Source organism: Ailuropoda melanoleuca, chromosome 4, assembly GCF_002007445.2.
Source record: "Ailuropoda melanoleuca isolate Jingjing chromosome 4, ASM200744v2, whole genome shotgun sequence".
In the NCBI taxonomy this organism is placed as follows: Eukaryota; Metazoa; Chordata; class Mammalia; order Carnivora; family Ursidae; genus Ailuropoda; species Ailuropoda melanoleuca.
In genome coordinates, this window is record NC_048221.1 from 74,607,066 (window position 1) to 74,630,848 (window position 23,783).

The 23,783-nt window shown below is 44.2% G+C and overlaps 1 protein-coding gene across 2 annotated transcripts in view; it reads right to left on the reverse strand.

The window, feature by feature from the left end:
- Positions 1–598: 598 nt before the first annotated feature.
- Positions 599–23,783, reverse strand: part of LOC100477680 (follicle-stimulating hormone receptor) — a 155,642-nt gene continuing 132,457 nt past the window's right edge. For both annotated transcript variants that reach the window (XM_002928295.4, XM_019809047.2), the window contains exons 6-10: positions 23,669–23,746; positions 18,613–18,681; positions 18,427–18,501; positions 6,361–6,546; positions 599–1,975 (exon numbers count right to left, since the gene is read on the reverse strand). In XM_002928295.4, the coding sequence (XP_002928341.1) occupies positions 751–1,975; positions 6,361–6,546; positions 18,427–18,501; positions 18,613–18,681; positions 23,669–23,746 (1,633 nt within the window). In that variant the 3' untranslated portion in view covers positions 599–750. The remainder of the gene's footprint in view (positions 1,976–6,360; positions 6,547–18,426; positions 18,502–18,612; positions 18,682–23,668; positions 23,747–23,783) is intronic.

Sequence of the window (23,783 nt, forward strand, 5' to 3'; positions counted from 1 at the left end):
GGAGCACTTGCAGGCCCAGTAGTTGCTTCATAGCAGTGAGCTGACTCAGCTGATCAGCAACAAAGTGTAAGAGTGACAACATGGCTAGAGCTTCCCTTGATCTCTTTTCCCAAGAATCTTCCCTGTGGCCCACCCTGATGGGAAAAACATAAGGGAATTCTGGGTAATGTAGTTCAGCCTATTCAAGGTGACACATAACAAAGCTATCATTCAGTAAATACTTGTTAAACAAATGAATGAATAATGTGTTGCTTCCCTTGGGAGTTCTTTGGAAACCAGAACACCTAATCCTGGTTCTGCCTCTTACAAGCCAAGCCATATGCAACAAGTCACTTAATCCTTGTCTTGGTTTATTTGTCTATAAAACTCCAAGAATAATCCCTGCTTTGCCTATTTAATAGAACTCTTATAGGGATCAGTTGAGAGGATCTGAACAAAAGCACTGTGAACATTGCACAGAATAAAACAAATGTGATGTAGTATTGTATTGTTTTAATTATGAATGTTGTTACTGCTTGAGCTTTGTAATCGATCATATGGAGTAATAGTTCCTGAGCAATTTACCTTCTACGTAAAGATTAAAGAAGATTAAATTGAATGGAGTATGTGGAAGTACTCTGTCCCATGTAAATAATTCTAAATGTTCTAGTAGCTCCATTAAAAAAATGCATGTATGTATGCCGTGGCTTATACTTCAAAGGTGAGACTTCAATTATCATTCAACACTGAGTTATATTTGCAGGTAATGTTTTAGTTCTGGGCTAAGTGGCTTAGAGGGACAAGCATGTAATTGGTAACCCTGGGAGCTGGAGGGCAGTGGCCATTTCTCAGATGGGAGTTGTGGGCAGTGGATAAAGTTTCTGTCCTATAAGCCTGGGCTTGGATTTCATAGCAGCCAAACTTGCTCAGCAAAATGAAGAAATCCCTGCGGAAGTTCTTAGTGAAGATGGCATAGAGGAAGGGGTTGGCGCAGGAGTTGATGGGGTAGAACAGGACCAGGAGGATCTTTGACTTGGATACCGTGATGAGGGGCACCTTGAGGGTGGCAGAGATGGCAAAGAAGGAGATGGGCGCCATGCAGAGGAAGTCCGTGAAGATGAGCACGGCCATGCGCTTGGCGATCTTGGTGTCACTGGAGGAGGACACGATGTTGGGGTTTCTCACTGTGAGGTAGATGTGAGCGTAGCAGCCGCAGATGACCACAAAGGCCAGGACATTGAGCACGAGGAGGGACATAACATACAGCTGTGACAAGGGGCTGTCAATATCCATGGGCAGGCAGACGCTCACCTTCATGTAGCTGCTGATGCCAAAGATGGGAAAGAGAGCAACGGCAAAGGCAAAGACCCAGCCCAGCAGCATGACACTGGCAGCATGGCGGAGCTGCACTTTGCATTCCAGCTGCATGGCATGGGTGATGGTGTGCCATCTTTCCAGTGTTATGGCTGTCAGAGTGTAGACTGAGAGCTCACTGGCAAAGACTGTGAAAAAGCCAGCGGCATCACAGCCTGCTCCGGTTTGCCAGTCGATGGCGTAGTTGTGGTACTGGCTTTTGGTGTAGATGTCAACTGATGCTATGAGCAGCAGGTAGATTCCAATGCAGAGATCGGCAAAGGCCAGGTTGCACATAAGGAACCGGGGGACCGTGAGTTTGTATTGGCTGGTGACCAGGATCATCAGAACGGTGATGTTCCCCGTGACGGCCAGGGCGCTAACAACCCACATCAGGACTCTGAGAATAGCATGCCCCATGATATCTTCACATGGATTAAATGCATCTGGCTTAGGGGAGCAAGTCACATCAACCACTTCATCGCATAAGTCATAGTCAAATTCACTGTACATCGTGTCAAATCCTTTGGCATAACTGGATTCCTCGTCTTCTGCCAAAGAGGCTCTCTGACCCCTAGCCTGAGTCATATCCTCAACTTCCTGCCTTAAAACAGATGTGTTGCAAATTGGATGAAGCTCGGAGCTAGAAAAATACAGAAAGGAACAGAATCAACATCCTGGATCCAGAATGGCAAATACATCACTGTTTTTGCACAGGGTAGAAATGATGGGGTTTCTTACTGGGTTTGATTTTTTGTTTCTTTTTTTTCCCTCTTCTCACAGTCTGTCTGCCCTTGAAGCTAAGCTCAAGGGTTAATGGTGCTTACTGTAAATGAACAGAACAACTTGTGTACATATTCCTAGAGTTGGATGGCCCACTGGGGAAGCCATCTGGCCACAACCTGAATGTGGGAGGAAGGCGCCTGGGACTAGCTAAGCCTTGCTGTTAAGTGCAAATAATTTACAGACCTAATATCTACTCCACCCTTTGCCTTCCCCTTTTCTATTCAGCTATCTGTTAATGTGCCTGAGTAGGATATAATGTTGTTCCTCTACTCTCTACTCCAGTTGCTGGAAGATCTGGACTATTTGCTGACCGAAATGAGAACTTAAAGTGGAGACTGTGGTCAGTTCCCAGTCAGCACCTCTCCCTGGCTCTCTGCTCCTCAGGCTAGTGGGAGGTCTGTGATTTGCCTGAAATGTCACTGAGCGTCCTATTCTCTATTAGCTCACTTCCCAGGAGGCACAGTGGGCCTCAGGTATATATCGGTCTGCAAGGTAAACCTGGCTCTCTCATATTAAATAGTTCCCTTGTGAGTTCTGAGAGAGCAAACATGGGTTGTAATGGGTGAGATGTCTTACTCATTCCAAGATTAAATAACCTATTCTCTGGGGAACTGGCTCTTCTTGGGCTCACTTTTCTGTCTTGGTTTTTTCCTTTAAACCCAAATGTATAAGAGGCTTAGTCAACAAAATAGAGGTACTTTCAGAAGGGATTTGGATGAAAATCAGATGATAAATATTCTATCCCATATGGGTGGATGGTGCATCTAGAGACAGGGGGTAATAGTTCTGTTTTGAAGCACAGGCTTAAGGAAAGGAGATGTTTTACACTGTATCTTTTTTTGGATGGAAAAAAAATTCACATAAACACATACACTTCGTCCCACTCTCCCTCCATGAGAAGCAAACTTACAGCAATGTTAAGTGACATCATTTCTCTCAAACGCTAACATCATCTCCTATGAGTAGGGAAATAGGTGTTAAACCCTTGAAAGAATCCCTCATAAGGAGAGAGTAGCTGGGGGAGTGGAGAGGGTAAAGGTTGCATTTGATACTGAAGGAGGGGTCCTGGTTAAGTGTTTCAACATATGTAGACTGAACTTTTCCCCATCAACTTCTATGAGAAGAGGCTATTAGGGAGAATGCTTTCCTTTCTTTTCTCCCCTCTGCAAAGTGAATTGGATTTCCAGGAAGTCATCGTCCCTTGGCCCAAGTAACTCTGTTCCCCCCCCCCCCTTAGAGAATGTGTCATCTTTCCTTTTAGAGACTGTTTGGGCTTCTCCCATCACTCACAGGTTGCACTAAAGGAGAAAAACAGTAGCATCTGTGTAATTGAAAATGCCAGAAAGTCTCTTGGCTTCATCGGAGATCTTAGAAGAAAGGTGAGGCAAAGCTCAAAGATGGGCCTGAGGCAGGGAAGTGGGGTACAAGAGAAGCACTATGGTCCTTCATCTAACTTATGACTCCTAAACCCTGTCATCAGATTATCAGAAGCCCAATTCTAGGAATAGAAAGTAAGTAACCTGGTGCCTACAGATGGCCATTCTGTTCATTGAAACAGATCTGACTTAACCTTCTAGAGACAGTCTTCACTTCCTGGGGCTTCCGTTGGCTTCTGTGAAGATTCTTACTGTTGATAATGCTACTAATATATTTTAAATATTGATGCTTCCCTTTCCTGAAACAATGACCCAACTGCATGAGTGTAGAAAGGGTAAACAATGTATGTCTCTTAGAAAAGAATAGAAACAAAAATAGAAACAAGGGAAAACAGTTTTGTCTTTGTAGTACCTTAGCAAATAATAAGCATCATAAAGAGTTTGGAATTTAGTTTAGGGTCATTTTAAAAAGTGATATTCTTGGACTTGATAATTTATTGAACAAGGTCTTGGGATGTGTGTAGCAGAGTGGCCCAGAGGCTGAGCTTTGGAAACAAAGCAGAGGGTTTGGATCTCACTCTAGTTGGTGTTGGTCAAGTTATTTACTGTCTCTGAGTCTCCGTTTCTGCCTCTGCGAGGAGGGAATAAAAATACTACTGCCTTTGCGAGAATTCTATGAGATAAAGTTGCAAAGTATCACAGAGCCGGGCAGTGAGAACACGGCCAGTATGAGCAATATCAAGACGGATGACCGTGGTGATTTCCTGAGTTCATGTTGGGGGCCAGGCCCTGGGTGAGTACTTAGATGTCTCTGCCACAGTGTATCAATTTAAAATCTGGTTGTGAAGAAAAGGCCTAAGTAAAACCAACATCACAAAATGAGCAAAATAACATTGCCGGCCGAGTGCAGAACTCTTAACAAAGAAATGTGCGGTCCAAGGACAGATGAGGCGTGTTGTTAACAAGGTCTTTCGGTGAGAGTCCAGAAAGGCCCTTGACCAAAACCTCCCAGTCACAAGGGCCTAACATTTACATCTTGGGCATTGTTGCCAAATGAGGATTGGAAGAAAAATTGTGTCATACAACTTGAAACTTGAAACTCGTCACTAAACCGCACCTACGATGGTACACAGTGAAATAACACCGATAAAGAAGAGAACCCCTGTGGTTATCTTATGAAGAGCATACCTATTTCATTTTGTGTTATGGGAGTAAGTTTGTTAAATATAGCAACTAAATGTTCACTGCAGTCTTGTTACCCTGTTTCCGGCACCTCTTGCTAGGAGAGGGGCGCGCCTCTCCTTTGCTCTACCAGACAGGCTCTGATGGTAAATTATAATAGGGATCTAGAAAGGGTGAGATTCTGGGGGCAGTCGGGGAAGGCTTCAAGTCCTGGGACAATGTGTAAGACAGACGTGGAGATTTCTGGTTGGGAAGAACCGCAAAGCTGCATCCTGTGCTACCAGCGGGTGGCAAGACCAGCAGGGTCTCAGCAGCACAGTTAGGTAACATACTCCTGTGGCGTGTTAGCGCCAGGCCCGACAGCGCCGTACATGCAGCTCTGAGAGGGATCTTGACATCCTTTGAGATGTCTCCTGAAGGGTATGGAGTTCCAGGGTTTCGTTGGTAAATTGGAATCTTTCTTGCCCTGGCTGGAATAACTCTTGTCTGGAATATAAGAGAGGCAAGCTTGTGCCTCAGCCCAAGCCCTTACCCACTCTAGTCATCAAGAAGAGGTTCCCAACCCTTGTGCCAATGTGTGAGGATTGTCCAATTCTGGATAGTTCTTCCCTGATGCATGGTATTTCTGAGAAGTTGCCCCTTTTCTGCAAATCCTTTGAATGGGTATGAGTGTGGACTTCTAGTTACTTGGAAAATATTTGAGATATATACTGTCTTGTTTTGTTTTGGCTTTGTCTTGCTTTTGAGCAGGGAGCTAAGTCTCCATGGGCAGGTGAATGAGGGAACACAATCACATGACTGTGGGAACACAGGGAAGCTGTGTTAGTGCTGGGGTGCTGTACAAGAGTGTGGTAAGGTGTCTTCTGAGTGAGAGTATGTGGTGTGGATTGTGTCAGTGAACTCAGGGAGGGTGTGGGGTTTGAGAAATCTTGATATCCAGTGGGTTCTATCTGCAGTGGATCCTTTCAATGTCTGGAACACTTATGTGCCAAACTATTCCTTCTCTACTTTATCCAGATCCTCTGTATGATTTCCTCATCTTTTTAAACTAGTTGCCTCCTGGTTTTTGTCTCTGTCTGGATTACCCTTTTTTTCTGGGCTTCTTCAAATTTGACCAACCTTGAAAGCCAAAGTGAACAGAAGTCCCAATCTTTGTCCTGCCTGTGAGGTGTCCTCCCTGCAGTGGATTAGGGAGTCTTGGAGGGGTTGGGATGTATTATACATGTTGTGTGCGTCAGTCTCTGGTATGGCATTTATACTTCTCCCCTCCACAGTGGACTTGGCTGGTTTCTGGGACCCATATAAGTGGCAGAGTGTGGGAATGGAAGAATAAATCCATATTGGTTCCAAGGGAAAAGGGAACAAATATTCATTAAGCATCATCTGTGAGTCTGGTGCTATGTTTGGAGTTTTCCCTGTTACCTCATCTCCTATTTGGAAGGTGATCTACTGTTGTGGGTAGCCCTCTGTTGTGAGCCTATTCTCAAGAAAATTAGAAACCCTTCACAATACTGAAGATTTGATCTAGAATATGCCTAAGGGCTTTCGCTGGGGAGGTCTCTGCCACTCTGCCAATCTCTGAGTGGATTCTCATCCGGCCGCAGATATACAGAAGTTGTGGACCAAGTTCCACGTTGGAGACATGCCCAAGTGGGGCTCAAGGGATGGACGTGGGAAGACTCACATTTGACGTCTCCAGTTTGCAAAGGCACAGCAGTGGCTAGGGTAGGTGAGGCTGGCCTCCACGAGTGCGACAAACGTATCCAGACTGGGAAGCTTTTTCAAGTTGTATGTTGACCTGGCCCACAGCTTCTTAAGATTTTCTAAGCCATAGCTAGGCAGGGAATGGATCTTCGTTCTTGAAATGTCTCTAGAAGGATAAAACGTAAATATAATATAATTATCATGGACCTAGAATTGTCTGCTTGGTTAGGAGACAAAATGGCAGACACAGTAGTGATAGTCTTGCATGGGTGAGGAGGGAGATGCCAGCTGATCCAACATGCCTCTGTCGGTTCAGTATATAGCTGCTAGGACATTTGGTTTCCGGGAGCCCTGGCCCTTGTGTTTGCAATAGGGGGACTTAGATAACAGGCCTCTCTGATTCCCAGATATGCTGACCTGGGGCTTAACTTCAGCCATCTCCCCTTCTAGAGTCTGTCTTGAAATAGACCTCCGTAAATTAGCGGATATCAAAGAGATTGAAGCCATTTCCTCCCCACTGTAAAGTGAGCTATAAAAATATTTGTGATGAGCTAGGGGTGGAATCGGTGGCCAAATTTCAGAAAAGGGTAAGAAGAAAACGTACCATAAGGGGAAGAGGAGTCTGGTGGGCAGCAGAGGCACCCTCAGCCTGAAGTCCAAGTGGTGACAGAGCGTGGTGGGTACGAGCACAGCCAAACTAGCCTGTCTGTGTGCCCCGCCCCTCGACCTATTAGCTCTGTGACCTTGCTAAAGTCATGTCATTTCTCCATGTCTGTTTCTGCAGCCATACCGTAGGAATGGTAATAATCCTAGCTACCTCAGAGGGTTGTTGGGACAATTACATGCGTTAAAAGTATATGGGAAACTTCCTGGCCAATGGACAGCATTTAATGACTGGTAGCTATTCTTAGTAGACATTTCTGTCTGTCCCTATCTCTCTGTCTCTGCCTGTCTCTCTGTCTCGAGTGCACGGTTGTTCTTGCTTTGTAGGAGTCTCTGCCTGGGCAAATCAGCAGGGATCTACAGAAGCCCCCAGACACGGACAATTTAATCAGGTCGGTGTCCCTGGCTCTGAGGCCCCATCCTCTCTGGCACCCACATCGGTGACGTTGGGTGATTTCTGGCAGCATGGTTGGCAGCTGTAACTCTCAAAACAACCAAGACCAGCTGGTGGGAGCAAGGAGCTTTCAACGGTACCAGCTTAGACCTGTTGGGGCCAGCAGGTTGGCCATGAAGGAGTGCTTCTGATGGGGGGTGGTAGCAAGTGATGACCAGGATGGACTCATCTCAGCACACCTGTATATACATGGGGAAGGAGAATCTTCTAATGTCTGCATTTCCTCTAAGTCAAAGCCGTGGGTACTCAGAGCAATGAAACTTGGGGGTATGAAAATATATTTGCTACCCCATATGTTCTCACAGTCTGGTGAAAATTACATTCTCAAAACTTTGTTGTCATTGCATCATTCATTTGCTTTCTCAAAAATTCTTAATGCTTCCTGTTGTCCAAAGAAACCCACCCCTAACTGCTTCTCTACTTGTCACCTCTCTTTCCCAATCAAACTTAAAATAGTGACATCATTAATTGATAACTATTTCCTCATAATCCAACCTGGTTTCTTCCCAACCTCTAGAGAAACAATACTCAACAAGGTTGTCTCTTCATTCTAAGCTTCTCGATTTCTCAATTATATTTCACATGTAAAATATTCCTTTTTTCTGAGACTTTTTCATGGCATCACATTCTCTTTAATTTTTTCTGATTCTTTGACTTGTGATTTTGTTATTCTTTCTCCTCTCTCTTTCCTTTAAATATTGGAGCTTCTCCAACCTTAGGTACCCTTCTGATTGTGTATAACCTTCCCAGGTGATCTTACCCAGCTCTTGGTTTCATATGCCCGGGATATGTTGATGGCTTCTGAATGGATATCCCAGCTCATATCCTACTTCTGCACCCCAGGCACAGATAATCAGTTGTCTGCCAGACCCCACCATTTTGATGACTTTCAAGTATTAAAACTAAATTTACCAACTTCCTAAATTTAAATATGTTCCTCCTTTTGTTTTTTTCCATCTCAGAAAATGACTCCTTTATTTTCCCCTGTTGTTCAGGATGGAAACTGGAAGTCCTCTTTGACTTCTCCCTCCGCCTCACTTGGATAGTGGTTTTTTGTCTTCTTAGGCCTGACTTTACATCTGTTTCAAACCAGTCCTCTTCTCTGCTACTGCTTTACCTTAGGTCATGTAGACAAAGGCAGTGGTCTCATAACTGTTCTTGTGACCGTGGCATTCGTCAGAGTTCTCCAGAGAAATAGAACCAATAGGATATAAAGAGATAAATGGGACAAGATTTATTATGGGAATTGCTTCAGGGGATTACGGAGGCTGAGAAATCCTGTGACATGCCATCTGTAAGCTGGATATTTAGGAAAGCTGGTGATATAATTGAGTCCAAGTCTAAAGGCCTGCATACAGGGAGGCCACTGGTCTAAGTCCCAGAGCCCGAAGGCCCGAGAACCAGCAGCTCCAATGTCTGATGGCCAAAGAAGACGGACAGTCCATCTCCAGAAGAAAGGAAGCAAATTTGCCTCTTTTCTGCCTTCTTGTTCTTTTTGGGCCCTCAGCTGATTGAATGATGCCCACCCACATTGGGAAGGGTGATCTTCCTTACTCAATCTCCTGATTCAAATGCTAATCTCTTCTGGAAACAGTTTCATAGGTAGACCCAGAAATGTTGTATGAGTTATCTGGGCATCGCAGAGCCGGGTCAAGTTGGCAAATAAAATGAACCATCATAATCATCTCTCTCCCTCTCCCTCTCCAATGCGATCTTTACACTGCAGATCAGCATTTTTACAAAAATATCACCCAATCAGATTGTGGGTTCTTGCTTAAAACTCTTTAAATGATTCCCCGTGTCCTTTGAAGTACAAAGCACTGGATGTGGTGTGTGGATCATTGGCCTGGTTTCTCCAGCACCCATTCTGTGCCCTTCTCTATGCTCTGCTTTGTACTTCAGCAGGGATGGCCTCGGCAGGTTCCGTTTCCTAGAGATCCCCTTGTCAGTCAGCGTTGCTGGGTTCAGCAAACAAAACTGGTGGAAGATTGGAGGGTAAGAGGAGGGGTAAAAGTTACAGCATTTCTCACAACTGCCATTAGATCTGCTGAGGGTCCAGCTTCTGCTCAGGGGCTCCTCAAGTCCTACCTCTAGTTGTGTTTACCTACCAGTGCTCATCCCTGGACTGCTTATCCTCTGCTTGATATTTAGGCAAATGTACATTTGAGAGCTAATAATTACCTTTATATAATACCTATGTATATGTCACTTAGTCCTTTCCTTGTTAGTGCTGACAAATTTGGTAAACTTGGCGTCTGTCATTCAGATACTTCTGTGTNTGTTTTTTTTTTTTTTTTTTTTTTTTTTTTTTTTTTTTTTTTTTTTTTTGCTTGCTTGCTTGTTCTATCACTACTGAGAAAAGTGCATTAAAATCTCCAAGTACGATTTTGGATTTGTATATTACTACTTCTAGTTTTGTGTTTTTGCTTTATGTATTTATGAAAATATTTTAGGACACACAAATTGAGGAGTTTTAGATCTTCCTGGTGACTTGCTTGCTATCTAGTAATATTTGTCTCCTAACGCTTTGGATGCTGCTTCTTCACGGGTTCCTCCCCGACCACCAGCTGTTGGAGTACCCATGGGCTCAGAAGCTAGTCTTCTTTCCTCTATTTTCACGTAATCTATAGGTTTACTCATCTAGTCTTACAGCTTAAGCACCGTTTATATGTTGATGGATCCCCTATATTTATCTCTAGATGATTCTTCTCTCCTGAATTACAGGCTCTTAAATTCAGCTGCCTCCTTAAAATCTCTACTTGGATGTCTAATGGGAGGGGCAAACTTTGGGTATTAAAAAGTGAGATTCTGATCGCCCCCCCCCAAACCTGCTCCACTTGCAGCCTCTCCAGTGGTTATTGCAAAAACTTGAAAGGCATGCTTGCCTCCTCTTTCACACCCCATATGCAAGCTCTCAGCAGAACATCTTGGCTTTACTTTCCACATATGTCTGGAACAAATCAGCCACTTCTCACAACATTCATTGCTATCACCAGTGGGTAAAAGTTCTGGTGTTCCAAGGTGGCTTTTCTGGTTATCTCATAAGTATTGGGATTCTTCAGAGCTGCGGGCCCTGGAAATAGGAGTCTGATCCATGAACCTTTGTCCCTCTGCTAAGTCTTGACTCTCCACTGCTCAGTGATCCAGCTGGCCTGGCCTGTTCTCCGCTTACACTTCCTATTGTTCCAGAGCTTCTCAACGTCCTTCTCTGCCCTGGAAAATCTCTCCTAGTTTCTGTCTTTACACCATTGCTCCACTGACCAGTTCTGCTGTTGATACTCGCTCTGGTCTCTGTGTCCAGGTTCTTCTTTTATCTGGCTTTTCTCGCCCCCTCAAGTGTGAAAGAAAGCAAAGACTGCCTGTTTTGTCTAAAACAGTTCAAGGCTCCATGCGAGGAATGAGATGAAGCCTTAAAAAAAGTCTTTCAGGAACAATTGAAACCAGGGCAATCATTACCTGACATGAACATTTTTCATATTTTTAAAAGCAAGCAATATAAAACAGAGGACTATTTTTTCCTAGTTTATGTTCCTCCCTTGAGTTCAGAATATATAAAAAAAAATCACATTAAGTGAAGATTTCTAAAAATAAGCAAATTCTTATTTTCCATGCAGTGTTATGCTCTTATATACCGTGGTAGATAAAAGAGGACTGGAAATTCTTTACACTTTTCCCATACAGGGTCTACTTGCTCTTCCCTTGAGTTCAGGCTGCTCTGTGATGCCTTTGGACTATAATAGAGTATGATGAAAGTGTTGCTTTACCAGCTCTGGACCTTGACTTTAGGAGTGCTGACAGCTTCTATATTGGTCTCACAGAGCCCTAAGCTGCCATGAAAGAACTCTGAATGCCCCGAGACCGCCATGCTGGGAAAAATCTAAACTGTGTGTAGAGGTCCTGGAGGATGAGGCAGTGTGTGTGTGTGTGTGTGTGTGTGTGTGTGTGTGTGTGTGTGGAGGGAGGGAAGGAGGGGGAGAGAGAGGAGGGAGAGGGAGCGAGAGAAATAACAAGCACAGATACACAAGGCATGGGAGTGGAAGGGACCACTTGGGCATAGATCCCCCAGCCACCTGAGCTGATATCACATGGATCCAAGACAAGCCACCCACATATCTGAAATACACGATTATGAGCAAAACGGGATGATTGTTTTGAGCCACTAAGTTTTAGGATCGTTTTTATGCCATAATAGGGATCCCAGACTCCCACTGAAGTCTCTGTAAGTCTGTCTTCTCCGTTGTTTTTAACAGTTATAGAGGTATTTTTCCTTGAAAGCCATTAAGAGTGCAATAGCATTATATTCTGTATATTTTATGCCATTCTCACCACTTTCTACTTTTTGTTTTATATACTAGCTCCTTGTATTTGAATTTTATCTCTCGATGGCAGAGGGCGCTTTGCATTCTCAGCAGTGCCTTTCACATAGAAAGCCCCCAGAAAATTGTTGCTTTGTTTGAAGAGACTCTGGGGAGTGACACTGAACAAGGATATGGGAGAGGCAGAGCTAGGTCACCCCAGCCAACTGTGATGTCCCCTGACTTCTGGCAGTTTCAAAGAATCTCCCACCTTGTGTTATCTTTTCTATTGTTTCCTATTGTTTGACTTCTCATGTATCTTTGTTTTGTCTGTGCAGAGTTCAGATGCTCTGAGAGTTGGGATTATTAACATACTATTGTGTTATACATTGTATTGAGCACAGGGCTGGGCTCATGAAATCTACTCAGTAGATAGTCCTCTGATGAGCAGAGATGCCTCATTATTAGCTTCAGAGTACCGATGAGAGACTGGAACAAGTCTTCCAGGAGAGCCATTCTAAAGGGAGAAGACTGCAAGGCAGATTGAGAGAGGAAATCTGGATTTCAAGGTTGCTCAGCAAAACGGTGGTTCTATAGCAGGCAATTTTATGTGACTGAGAGCATCAAAGACACCAAGGAAGGGAGCAACCTTGTGCGAAGTATACAAGGAGATAGGCATGTACGAGAGAAGCAGCAGAATAATTGACCTGAGTGCAGCCCCAGTGCCTCCGTGTTAGATTGGGAAGCCTGCTTGGGAAGCTTTGGTGCCTTTCTGCCCGCTCAGTGGTGCAGAGCTAGCTTGTATTGCAGATTCCTCCTTATCACAGCTACAAAATATGTGAGCTGTTGTCGTTAGCACTAGGTGGCTTTGCTGCTATGAGGCTAAGGTCTTGTCAGAGTCCTGTGATCCAGATCTGAAAGGAGGGAGTGGTTGGCAGGAGAGGGATGTAGAGTCACTTACTGTCCAGTAAAGCCAGTGCTCGGCAAAGTGATTCCAGGGTGACAGGGAAATAAAAGTCTTTATAGAGACTTGACTTAGATCTTGCTGGATACTTGCTGGAGTGAGTAAACATGGGACCTATCAAGACTTCCAAGTTTTGGACTGGCAGAAAAATGTTTCTCTGGATTAAGAAAAATCCATAGGAATTTATATCAGCAGGGATAAAAATAAGGGACAAAAAACAGTGTTGAGTGTGGTTTGAGACTTAACTACAGATATTCCCATTTTTATTCTCTGTTCCCTTAAAACTCTATCTCTCTTTTCCCTGGCTACGATCTTTCTGCATGGACTGGAAATCTAATGTTCTATTTCAATTCCTCTGTAAAAGCACTTTCCGCGCTTAGAATGCAGATATCTTGGGGGGGTGTGTGTGTGAGGTGGGGGTAACAAAATAAGACCTTATCAGTTACTCACGTCTTCATGGAAGTGGATTATTATTACTACTGGCGAAAGGTGGGCTTAGAGAGAGGCCCGGAACACAAAGCATGGCAAGTGAGGGGTTTTCAGAGTGGTTACTCTGGGCAACCATATTTTGAGGAATAAAGGGATGAGATTAGATCTCTGAGCCTTGAAAGCGAGGTAGAAGGCTCCAGAATTTATAATGAGCAGAATAAGAACTTCCTGAAGGCTGTGTTTTTGTAGGATTAGTCTTGAGAACCCTGAGCCTGGCACATAGTAGGTACCTATAAATCCTTGCTAAGTGCACTGGAAGGAGAAAGGATTGACGGTAGAAGGGAATCAAGTGACTATTGCAGGAAGTCTGGCATAAGTGGCTCTCTTCCCCACACACTGTCACTTCATCTATTGAAGTCACTGTATCACATGACAAAGATTTATTGGGCATCTGCTCTGTTACTATGGCCTCCCGAGGAAAATTTCTGCAGAGCCTATTGTTTCGGGCAGTAACATTTGTCCCTTGACCAGAAGGAGATACTTTAGGGCAGACACTGTTTATTTTTAAATTTCTCCGTCTCTTACACCCAGCGGAGTACCGGGTGCACAGTAGGTGCTCAGTCAACATCTAAATGTAAGACAAGTACGAGCCAATATGGTGAGGGAGCAGCTGAGAAGGTTTATCGCTGATGCGATGCCTCGGGCTGGTGGGCTGTACAAGGGGGAGGGCTAGTCGTGGGCTGGTGTTTTTAATCCTTGTCTTTCAGGCTGGTCTAATGACTGCAGTCTTTCTTTTTTTAAGATGCCACTTTGGTTAACATTTCAGCACATGCTATATTTGGCGGTGACTGGTTTTGAGAATTTAAGTCCTGAAAAGTACTAACAGGAGACATAATGGGAGGATGGCTGGCGCTGAAGAGATTTAGTAATCCTAAATTGTTTCAACATTGTTAGGATTCCTGATTCTGAGACACAAAGAGAGAAGGGAGACAGCTGTCAGTAATAAGGCACCCAGTCAGGAGAGGCAGGAGTTAAATTGCACTCTGTGCCCCATTTAATAAAGTGTGTTATAGTCAGTGCCACAAATTTGATTTGAACAATTTCTATTTTTCCAGCAAAGATGTTATTACAGGTCAATCATTTCCATAAGTGAGAGCACATTTCTGGTGTATACTACACTGACAGATGGCTAGAAGACCTCTCTTTCATGATCCCAGGCGGAATAAAAAGGCAATTTACTATCTATAGGACTGTGGGTACACTGGTAATGGAAGAGAATCATTCTTACACAAATAACTCAGTGTTTGAATCTGAACTATCATATGAATCTGAGCTATAGCCAAATCAATTTGATAAACCATCAGAATATGATTGTACTGGCTCCAGCCTGCAAAGGCAATGCATTAAATTTTCCCCACAGGAAACAGTTTCCCAAGGAAAGAGCAATTGCTTGATTGCTTAAAACACACACACACACACACCGCATTCACCCACCCCACAAACTTGAGTGAGTTCAGGATATCAGGTGAAAACTCATATGGCCACTGATGTTCAAGGTCAAGACTCCTGAGGGGGAAATGGATATGCTCAGCCTCTCTTCTGAAACTCAGAGGGGTGTGTATGCACGCGTGCCCCTGGCTTTCTCCACATCTGCTTCTTTTTGCGGTGGAACAGCTCATCCTTGCACCCTCAGGTGTTCCAAGGTTCCCTGTTTTTCACTCTACTAAAAATTTTTGCCTTCAGTAAAGGAGTTATCGTTGGTTTGGGCTCCCTTCCCTTCACTCTCTTGGAACCCTTTGCATCCTTCTACTGGGGACAAAGGACTGAGCCTGTTGGCAAGGAAGATTGACCACAGTTAGCTTCGGGAAGAGACACCATGGAGACAGGGCAGAGCTTCCCAGTTCCCAGCATTATTTCTAGTGCAGTGATTCTCCATGTGCTTTCTGGACTGGCAACATCAGCTTCACCAGACAAGTTATTAGAGTTGGAGCTTCTCATGTCCACTCTTGACCTGATGAGTCCAACTCTGGGGGCGGGGATCCTCATTCCAGGGTTTTACAAACACGCCTGGTGACTGTGATGCATGGTCAGACTTAGAACCACTCACAGCTGAGCTGCTCCTAGCTGAGCTCTCCTCTGGAATTGCCTTCTCTTGACTTAGGGGGACAGCCTGCACCACGTGATTGTTGATGAAGAGGACTGGCCCCTTGCCTTCATTGAATCAGTAAAACCTTGAAGGGCCAACTTAATTCTGCAGCTCCTGTGGGATTAGCTGAGGCTTCTGTTGCAAATGCATTGCAGTTTGACTTCCTTCTTAGCCTGATTCTACTCCCAGCAAGTAGTTCCCACATACTCCAATAGCACTCCCCAGTCACCCTCCTGCATGCAAGCATCCGTATCACAGTCTTATTTGGGGGAACAGGAATCCGGACCCAATGCACAATCAAAGCCCTTGCCCGAGCATACATTGTGCACTGAGTGGTCTGCGCCATCTGCACTCCTCCAGCTCATCAACCGTGGAACCTGGGGTGAGCTCGTTCTCTGCACACACCTCAGCAAGCCGCTCTCAGGCCAGGGTTTGGCTGGGCTTGGCACATCAGGTTGTGGAAGTGAGAGATGGAATAGGCCACAGAATCCTAGTTGAGCAAGCAGAGACTGGAAAGACATCTGCAGACTAACCTGAAAGCCCCAGAAAGGGAGGCTTGATGTTGAGGTGATCAATCCTCTTGCCCCTAAGGGGAGGAGAAGGAGACTAGCAATTATAGGCTGGGCTTTCGGCCAGGATCTTGCACATATATCCTCATGCATTGCGATGAAAAGATGGGGGAATGTATTATCACCCTCTGCCCTTCTAAGTCACAGCAAGCGCTTCATAATTCCTTTGGATTTTCTCTAAATGTTGCTTACTTCATTCTGGCCGATCTGTTCCTGTGGTAAAGGGTTGAAAAATGCACCTGTAACTGGAGGACCCTGTGGAGCTGCTTGTGATGTGACATCCTCTTCCTGCTGGCACACGTTGCAGGACCGCCTGAGGGATTCATGTCCATGTTCCCCATTAGACGCTTGGATGAGACACATGGCGAGGTGCCTCAGCCCAGGGCCTGCTTGTGCACCTGGAGGAGACGTGCTTCTGTGCTGTGCATGCTTACCATTTGCGGGCATTCTTAGGCTGCGAGTCTGGTGCTTACAGTTCTTTTCCGCCTCTGTTTCAGTTCGCAGCCAACTGTATCACTTTTAGATGTTTGATCAGACGTGTTTACATGCGCTAGACAACATGATGTGGTGGGAATCATGGAATGTGAGACGGAAGACCTAGTTTCTGGTCCAAGCTCTGCCTCTTTCAGTGGCAGTCTGATGTTCGGCTGGTCACTTTAAATTTCTGGCGCTGGTTTCCTGGATAATGAACTAGTTGAGGATCCAGTCCAACTCAAATGTTCTCGGTAGTGGAGTGGTTAAGGAGCTGTGATTTAATAGTATACCCGGCACAAGTAACATATGGCAACCTGTCCCATCACAGACACGTTCTGCCGTAATGGATAGAGGATCCTGTTTAGGAACGTTCAAAATCCTTAGGACTTGCAGGTCAGGGAGCTCGACAGGCTGCTCTTGCAGACCTGAACAGCAGTGTCTCTAAGTCTGTCTGTCTCCCAAGTCCTTGAAGAGGAGGAAGCATGAAGCATTACAGGTTCTAAGGACTTGATATATTAGAGCACATGGACCATTGCTTGGCACTCTCTGTCATGCCGGGCAACTCCCTGGTACTTCGTAGCACACACCGTGACCTGTTATATTAAGGTGTACATTTAGTTATTGTCTGACTCTCTTACGAGAATATAAGCTTTCTGTGAGGAGACCGAGGCTTAGACAAAGGAGTGGTTTTAAATCAAGGTAGTCTGCTCTGGCCTCTCTGCTTTAATCCTGCTGACACTTCCTTCTTTTGCATATATTGCCCATCTCAGGGCAGGCATACTAGAATAATCATTGAACTTTTCAAAGAGGCAGAGTCCTGCATATGGGTCAGATACCACGCTATCATCAATAATACCGTTTGTGGAGTTTCTGCTCTGCCACACAGGATCTAGTCCTAGAGATGTATTGGGTTCCAGCCTGAAGGAAAATATAAGCTTTTGAGTGAAAAGGAAAGTGATGTTGACAGAGGGGAGGGAAGGAGGGAGGTAACCACACGTGGGAGCCTATATTGATTGCCAAATAAGAGGTGTAGTCTAGTGGCTCTCAAATGCCCAAATTGACCTTGGGCAGGCCATAGAAGGATCATCTAGTAAAACTTGAGATTTTTTTTTTCTCATGTTTTTTCTGTGCTCACTATTTCTTCTTGTGTCTGACTTGGGCCTTCCTGGTTCCGTCCTTCCTGAGGTACATTTCATCAGTAGATGGAGGAGGTCTTGCTGAGAGCCCGGGAAAACCCATTTTTAAAAAACTCACAGAGATTGGGATCCCTGCCACAGTGAAGGCTGTAGAAGTCACAGGAAGAAGAATTCACTGTTGGCTGAGGTGGTCAGGGAAGAGGTGGCAGCTGGCTTGACCCTAGTGGAAGGTCAGGGGCCCATGAGAAGAGAATCGGGGTGGCCCCTCTTAGAGAAACGGAGTTGCAGAAGCAGCACCGGGAGGAGGGTTGCTCTTGCAGGGCTGTGGGGCACTGAATGGAGCCCAAGAGATCTGAATCGAGGCAAAGAAGATCCAAAAATCAGAGTGTGTGGGCATCTCTGAAGGGATGAAACTCCTGAACATTGAAGGTGAGAAAGGAGACCTGTGCTTTCCCTCCCAGGAAGAAATGTATGGCGGAGTGGTTAAGAGCCTGTGCTCTGAGTCAGACCAGTTTGGTGTTAAATACATGCTCCAAAATTTGCATGACTTGGGATGAGTTAGTTCATCCCTCCATGGAAACTAGTTTTTCCTTCTCTAAAATGGGAACAATATAGCTCCTACCACAGAGGTTGTTTGAGGATTAAATTAGAAAATGCATCTTAAGCTTTTAAAACACGGTCTGGGGCTTGGTAAGTGCTCGTTAAATACTAGTCACTGTTATTGTTGCTGTTACATTATTGAAAGTCAGAATGTAGATCACCCCGAAATTGTCCCTGGAAGTCTTCGTAGATAGCACAGATAAAAACTGACCTTAATTGCCAGCCCTGTATGGGAAGCTTCTCTGAATTGGAGAAAGTTGACTTCTAACTTGTACATGTTGATCTCTAGCACATGGACACGGGGGAAGCTACTTACAGAATGACTGGTCCGGAGGCTCCGTGGAAAACATCGTTAGGCAATTCTTCCAAATTATTGTTATCACTTAGATTCCTGGGGATGGAGTTGAGGAGAGAAGAAGGGAAACACAAAGCCACATAAATATCACTGTTGTAAGAGCCATTTCCCTCTAAATGGCCTGGAAGAATAGTCAGGGCTACTTACAGCTCGTCTAGTTGGGTTCCATTGAATGCGCAGTTGTGTATTTCTTGAATGCCATTCTTATTCAGCCATCTGAAATAAAAGGCCCATTAAAAAACCAATAATGTCAGATGCAAACAATACAGGGGTTTCATAATCGGAAGCACTGGGTCAAGGTCAGACATTGCAGGTTATTGGCATAAATAAAATGCCACCCGTAAGGCTCAGGGACAGGAGTGGGAGGGAGGCTGGTTTATCACTGTATGACCTCGTGTGATGTTTGAAGTTTGCATTATGTGCGTGTATTACCTATGCAGAGGGGAAAAATTAATTTTGAAAAGGCACACTTAGGCCTACCACCGGGATCCTGTATGGTCTTTGTGCCCATCAGTGGTGTGCAGAGATGGTACCATGGGGGGGATAAGACAAAGATCTTTCCCGTCCTGAAGGACCGAAGCATGCCATCTTTGGACAAGTGTTTATAAGACAAAGAACATTTTGTATCTCCTTTCTCTAAGGCCTTAAGCCTCTCACCCATGCTCACCCATAGCAGCAGGCCTGGCTGTCATCAAAAAGTGATCTAATTAAGCTGTCAGACAACCTGAACATCTCCTGTGACCCACAGGGACCTGGTTATTGGAGGTTTGTGGAGGTGGCTCTGGGTTAAGCCAGAAAGAAACAGAAATCAATTACAGAGACTGTGGGCTGTGGCAGGGCGCAGTAGTGTGAACGGGAACAGGAGGGGACTCTGCGGTTGGTGGGGGCTGGATGTGGAACAGTCAGCCTGATTGTGCAAAGGACAGCGAGAAGGTTAGGGGAGCTCAAGGACACCTTGGGCCGACAGCTCTGCACTGCTGTGCTCCTGGGTGGATCTGAAAACAAAAACAAAATCCAAGGTCGGGAGAGCTTAGCCTGAAGAGCCTTTGACCACCTGCTCTTCATTTGCTGTCAGGTTCTTTTCCTTGTCAGGCTCAGTGGGTTTACAAATAACAGTGTTTGAAAAGCTGACCCAGAGAGGCTCCTGCATGTTCTGGACTCTTATTTCCCAGCCTGCAATGGGTAGCTAGAAACACTTAGAATCACAGTACAGCAGCCGTGGTTTTTTTTTTTTTTTTTTCTTCCTCCTGAAAACCAGTTTACATAAATCCAGACAGGAACGAGGTAAAATTTTTTAAAACATCAGCAACCAGTTGGTGGGTTCTGATGGCCAAAGAGTGGCTGTGCACCCCCACATCCCACCTGCCTTTCAGCTACCTGGCTGGGCCCCAGCTCTCTAGCCTGCTCAAGGCTTGGTCAGCCGGTCCATGGTAGTAAGTTGCTGCAAGAGCTGCCCCTGACCTGTGGGATGACCTGGAATTTTCAGTCAGCAACGGGGATCAGCAACCTTTTCTGTAAAGGGCCAGGCAGGCATTTTAGGTTTTGTGGGCCAAGAGACAAAATGGAGAATACTTCATAGGTATTTTATACAGGTACTTATAAAACACTGTTGACAAAAGTTTTGACCAAACTTAAAATATAATAATAGAATACGATTTTTTTTTTTTTTTATAATAGAGGTCTATTTTCAGCATGGATTTTTTTTTCTTTTCTTTTTTTTTTCTGGACAGGATACCATCTTGCTTAACTTCAGTTCAGTGTCCGCGTTCCCTGTCATCAAAATGTTTACTTGTACAAACCAGTACTAGTTCCTGGGCTGGATTTGGCTGACCCTTCATCTAACACAAAGGGGTATATAAATCCAGGTGGGCTCCGCCTATGTTTCTGTAGACTAGATTTTTCTGTACATAAGTTTCCTGCAAATCTTGCTACGATTAAATAACACGCAGATGAATTTAAAAGAATTACTGTATTCAAAGTAGCCTTTTGTCTTTATGGATTTCTCTCAGCCAACAGATACCATCGTATGGGGAGGGGGTGGAAGTTTTTGATGTCAACGATGGATCGTTACACAGAAGAACAATGATGTCGAGAACTCTGGGCCTGGGATTTACACTGGACTGTAATAGTCAAACTACTAATGAAGAGAAGCTGACATTCATTATGTACACTCTTAGTTTCTTAAGAGATGCAGTGCTGGTTTTAAAACCTGATGATGATGATGATGGTGATGACGGTGAAATGATGACAACACCCACAGTGACAAGGACAACCTGGGCAAAGCAACAGCTAAAGAATAACTGGGTCATGGTTTTATTGAATCTTGATGTGTTCGTGGCCTCAGCAGAGGGCCAGGAGGCTCCAGAGGCAGAATCCATCCTCAGCCTGAAGAGTGAGGGGACTGGGGGGACCCAGCCTATTCAAGCTCACTGGGGTAGGCAAGCGAGATGGAAGCCAGTTGAAGAAATGAGGAAATGCACATGGAGCGAGCCTCTCCTATGGCTGTGACACGGTGGGAGTTGATACACACGGAAATTTGTTTTATTTTTTTCTGAATTGAGGCCATTCTTTTGGTCGGTCATAACTATTTCTGAATTTAGGCCATTCTTTTGGTCGGTCATAACTAGATGTTTTCCCCATTCAGAGCCTGTGGTTGCAGGGCGGGGGTGGGAAAGGGCTTGGATAGGGTGGCAAATGGACCTTTATTGCTCATTTTCCTCTGAGTCACTAGCCCAGTATCTGATAATCCATCATTATTGGGCTATCTAAAAAAATATTGTGTGTGTGCATGTATAGACATGTATGGTATATATGTGTATGTATGTGTGTATGTATATGATAAATGTTTTTTTAGAAGAGGGACTCAAGATTTGAAAAGTGCCAATGCATAGAAAACTCTGTCAGTCCTCAGTGCCCTTTAGCCATGCTGCTTTTTCTGAGCACACTTGGATGTCCTTAGTGGGAGAAGGTGCCCCTGCATCCAGATGTGTCCCCCCAACTAAGAACAACTGGAGTCTTAAACTGTTGTTCAAGTCGAGTGTGGATTTTCCAATTCCATTATCTATGAATTCAGGACCGTCTGAGGTCAAGAAAAATGGATTTAGTTCTCAGAAGAGTGAATTTATCCTTTAGAGACTCCTAAGAAAGCTCTCATCTCTAGGAGAGTGTGTTCTAAATTCTGGGGAGCCACGCAGTGTCCGTGAACAGAAGTCTGAGAGGAGCAGCCATGATCTGCACGCTTCCTTTGTAGGTTTGGGTTTGTGTCCTAAGTTCTGATTTCCTCGGGGCCTTTGCCTACACTTGGGGAGGGGTAAGGCCTTTTTAAGTTAGTATCCTTGCCTTCTGTCTTATGTTCTGGACAAAAAGAATGTGTGTCGAAGTAGAAAACTGAGCATATCTGCACACTCTCAATGTTATATTTTTATAAAATATTCTGTTAATAGATTTGCTGCATGATAACATTAAGTAACTTATAATCACTATATTTAAAGATATTTAGAGCAAGATTTAAAGGAGCACGGGATATCCAGGTACAACTGATGACATTTATCACTAGTCTTCCATAATGTGGCCTGACAATTCGATCACTGTTACTCGTGCTCTAACCTGCAGGCTGATGTTACTCAGGTATTCCATATTTCCCCCCTCCCCCCCAACTTTCCTCCTCCTCCTCTTTTTTTTTTTTTTTTTTTTTTTAAGCTTCATAGCCTTGATTATTGTTTCCTCTTCTTGCCCTTTGCCTGGCTATATCCCACTTACCTGCTAAAGCCCTATCTCAGACATAACCTCCTTTCTGGGCCACCTATCCCTCCTTCAGCTGTTCCTTCAACCCTCACATCCCAGGCCAGTCAGAGTAAATTATCCTTTCTCCATTCTTAGGATAACTGCTTTTATCTTGCACACTTTTATTCTCTTTATATTTTAATTCATTTCTTTTGCTTTCTCCTTCTCTCATATTCCCATACCCTATCGACTCATTCCAATACGGGAGCATATAAATTCCAAATATTGTAAGTGTATTAAAGGGAAGGATTAAGTATTACTCAGTTAAAATTTTTGTCCTAATACTGTGTACTCTGAATACATGCCTTTGATTTTTTAAATTTTTTTCCTTCGTACTTGCAATGCCTCTGCTAGTCTCTTCGAAACCTTTCCTATTGTTCTAATTAATTTACATCAAATGTTTTGCTTAGCTTTAATCTTCAGCATGTCCTCATCTCTACTGTTTCTCCTCCCCCCGCCTTTTTCTTTTTCGTACNCTCTAATTAATTTACATCAAATGTTATGCTTAGCTTTAATCTTCAGCATGTCCTCATCTCTACTGTTTCTCCTCCCCCCGCCTTTTTCTTTTTCGTACTGCTGGGTAGTCTCTGAATCATGTTACTGCTTTGAAAATGACTGAAATTCTTCCTTGGCTAGAACTTACCTTTTGTACATAATGGCATATTTTAAACACACACTCTGGCATATTTTTAAAAAAATGCAACAGTTTGTGAAGTGGAAGGATGTACAGATGTACATTACAGTTGTAATGATGGTTACCAGTTTCCCAAATGCCATTCTCTTCATCTAACTTTCGTAGACCCCACACACACCTGGGTAGCCCCAAGCTCTCTCTTTCTTGGCCATCTCGGGCAGTTGCCACACAGGCTACTAGCACAAAAGATTACAAAGTAGTCCATTAATGACACAGAGTGCATTTAAAAAGCATTCCCAAAAGTCAGAGGGAGTAATTCAAACTCATTAAAAAATGTGATTGTTCCAAGAAAAAGAGAAGTCATTTCATGCCCAGCATGGGGTTGAATAGGAGCTGCTTGGCATGGTTATGAGGGAATATCTTCTGAATTGAGCCTCCTCCTTGGTCTTTTTCTTCGGGCAACAAAAGCCTTGCCAGGCAGTAACTAGCTTTATTGATGCATGAGTTATTCTGTCCTTCAGAACAGATGTTGCGTCACAGGAGACCATCATTCAAAGCAATTTTAAATATTTGAATCTCACCACAGAATCATAAATTATTAACATGACTCCATATTGTGATTCTGAAATGTAAAGATGGGGAAATGAGAGAAAAATACTGAAGCAGAGAGGAATTTAAATGGTGAAATGCCAAAGTTACCCAAACACAAAAGGAGCATCCTGTTATGAGAAAGATGATTAAATCAGAAACCAAATGTTACTCCACTGGAGTTTTTTCTTTACTTACAAAATCATACTTTCAAAACTCAGCCCCATGAAAGAATTTCTTCCAACCGTGTGGATGTTGATATTATCTTGAATGTCTCTAGAAGAAGAGCACAGATACATTAGGTCTTGAGGCC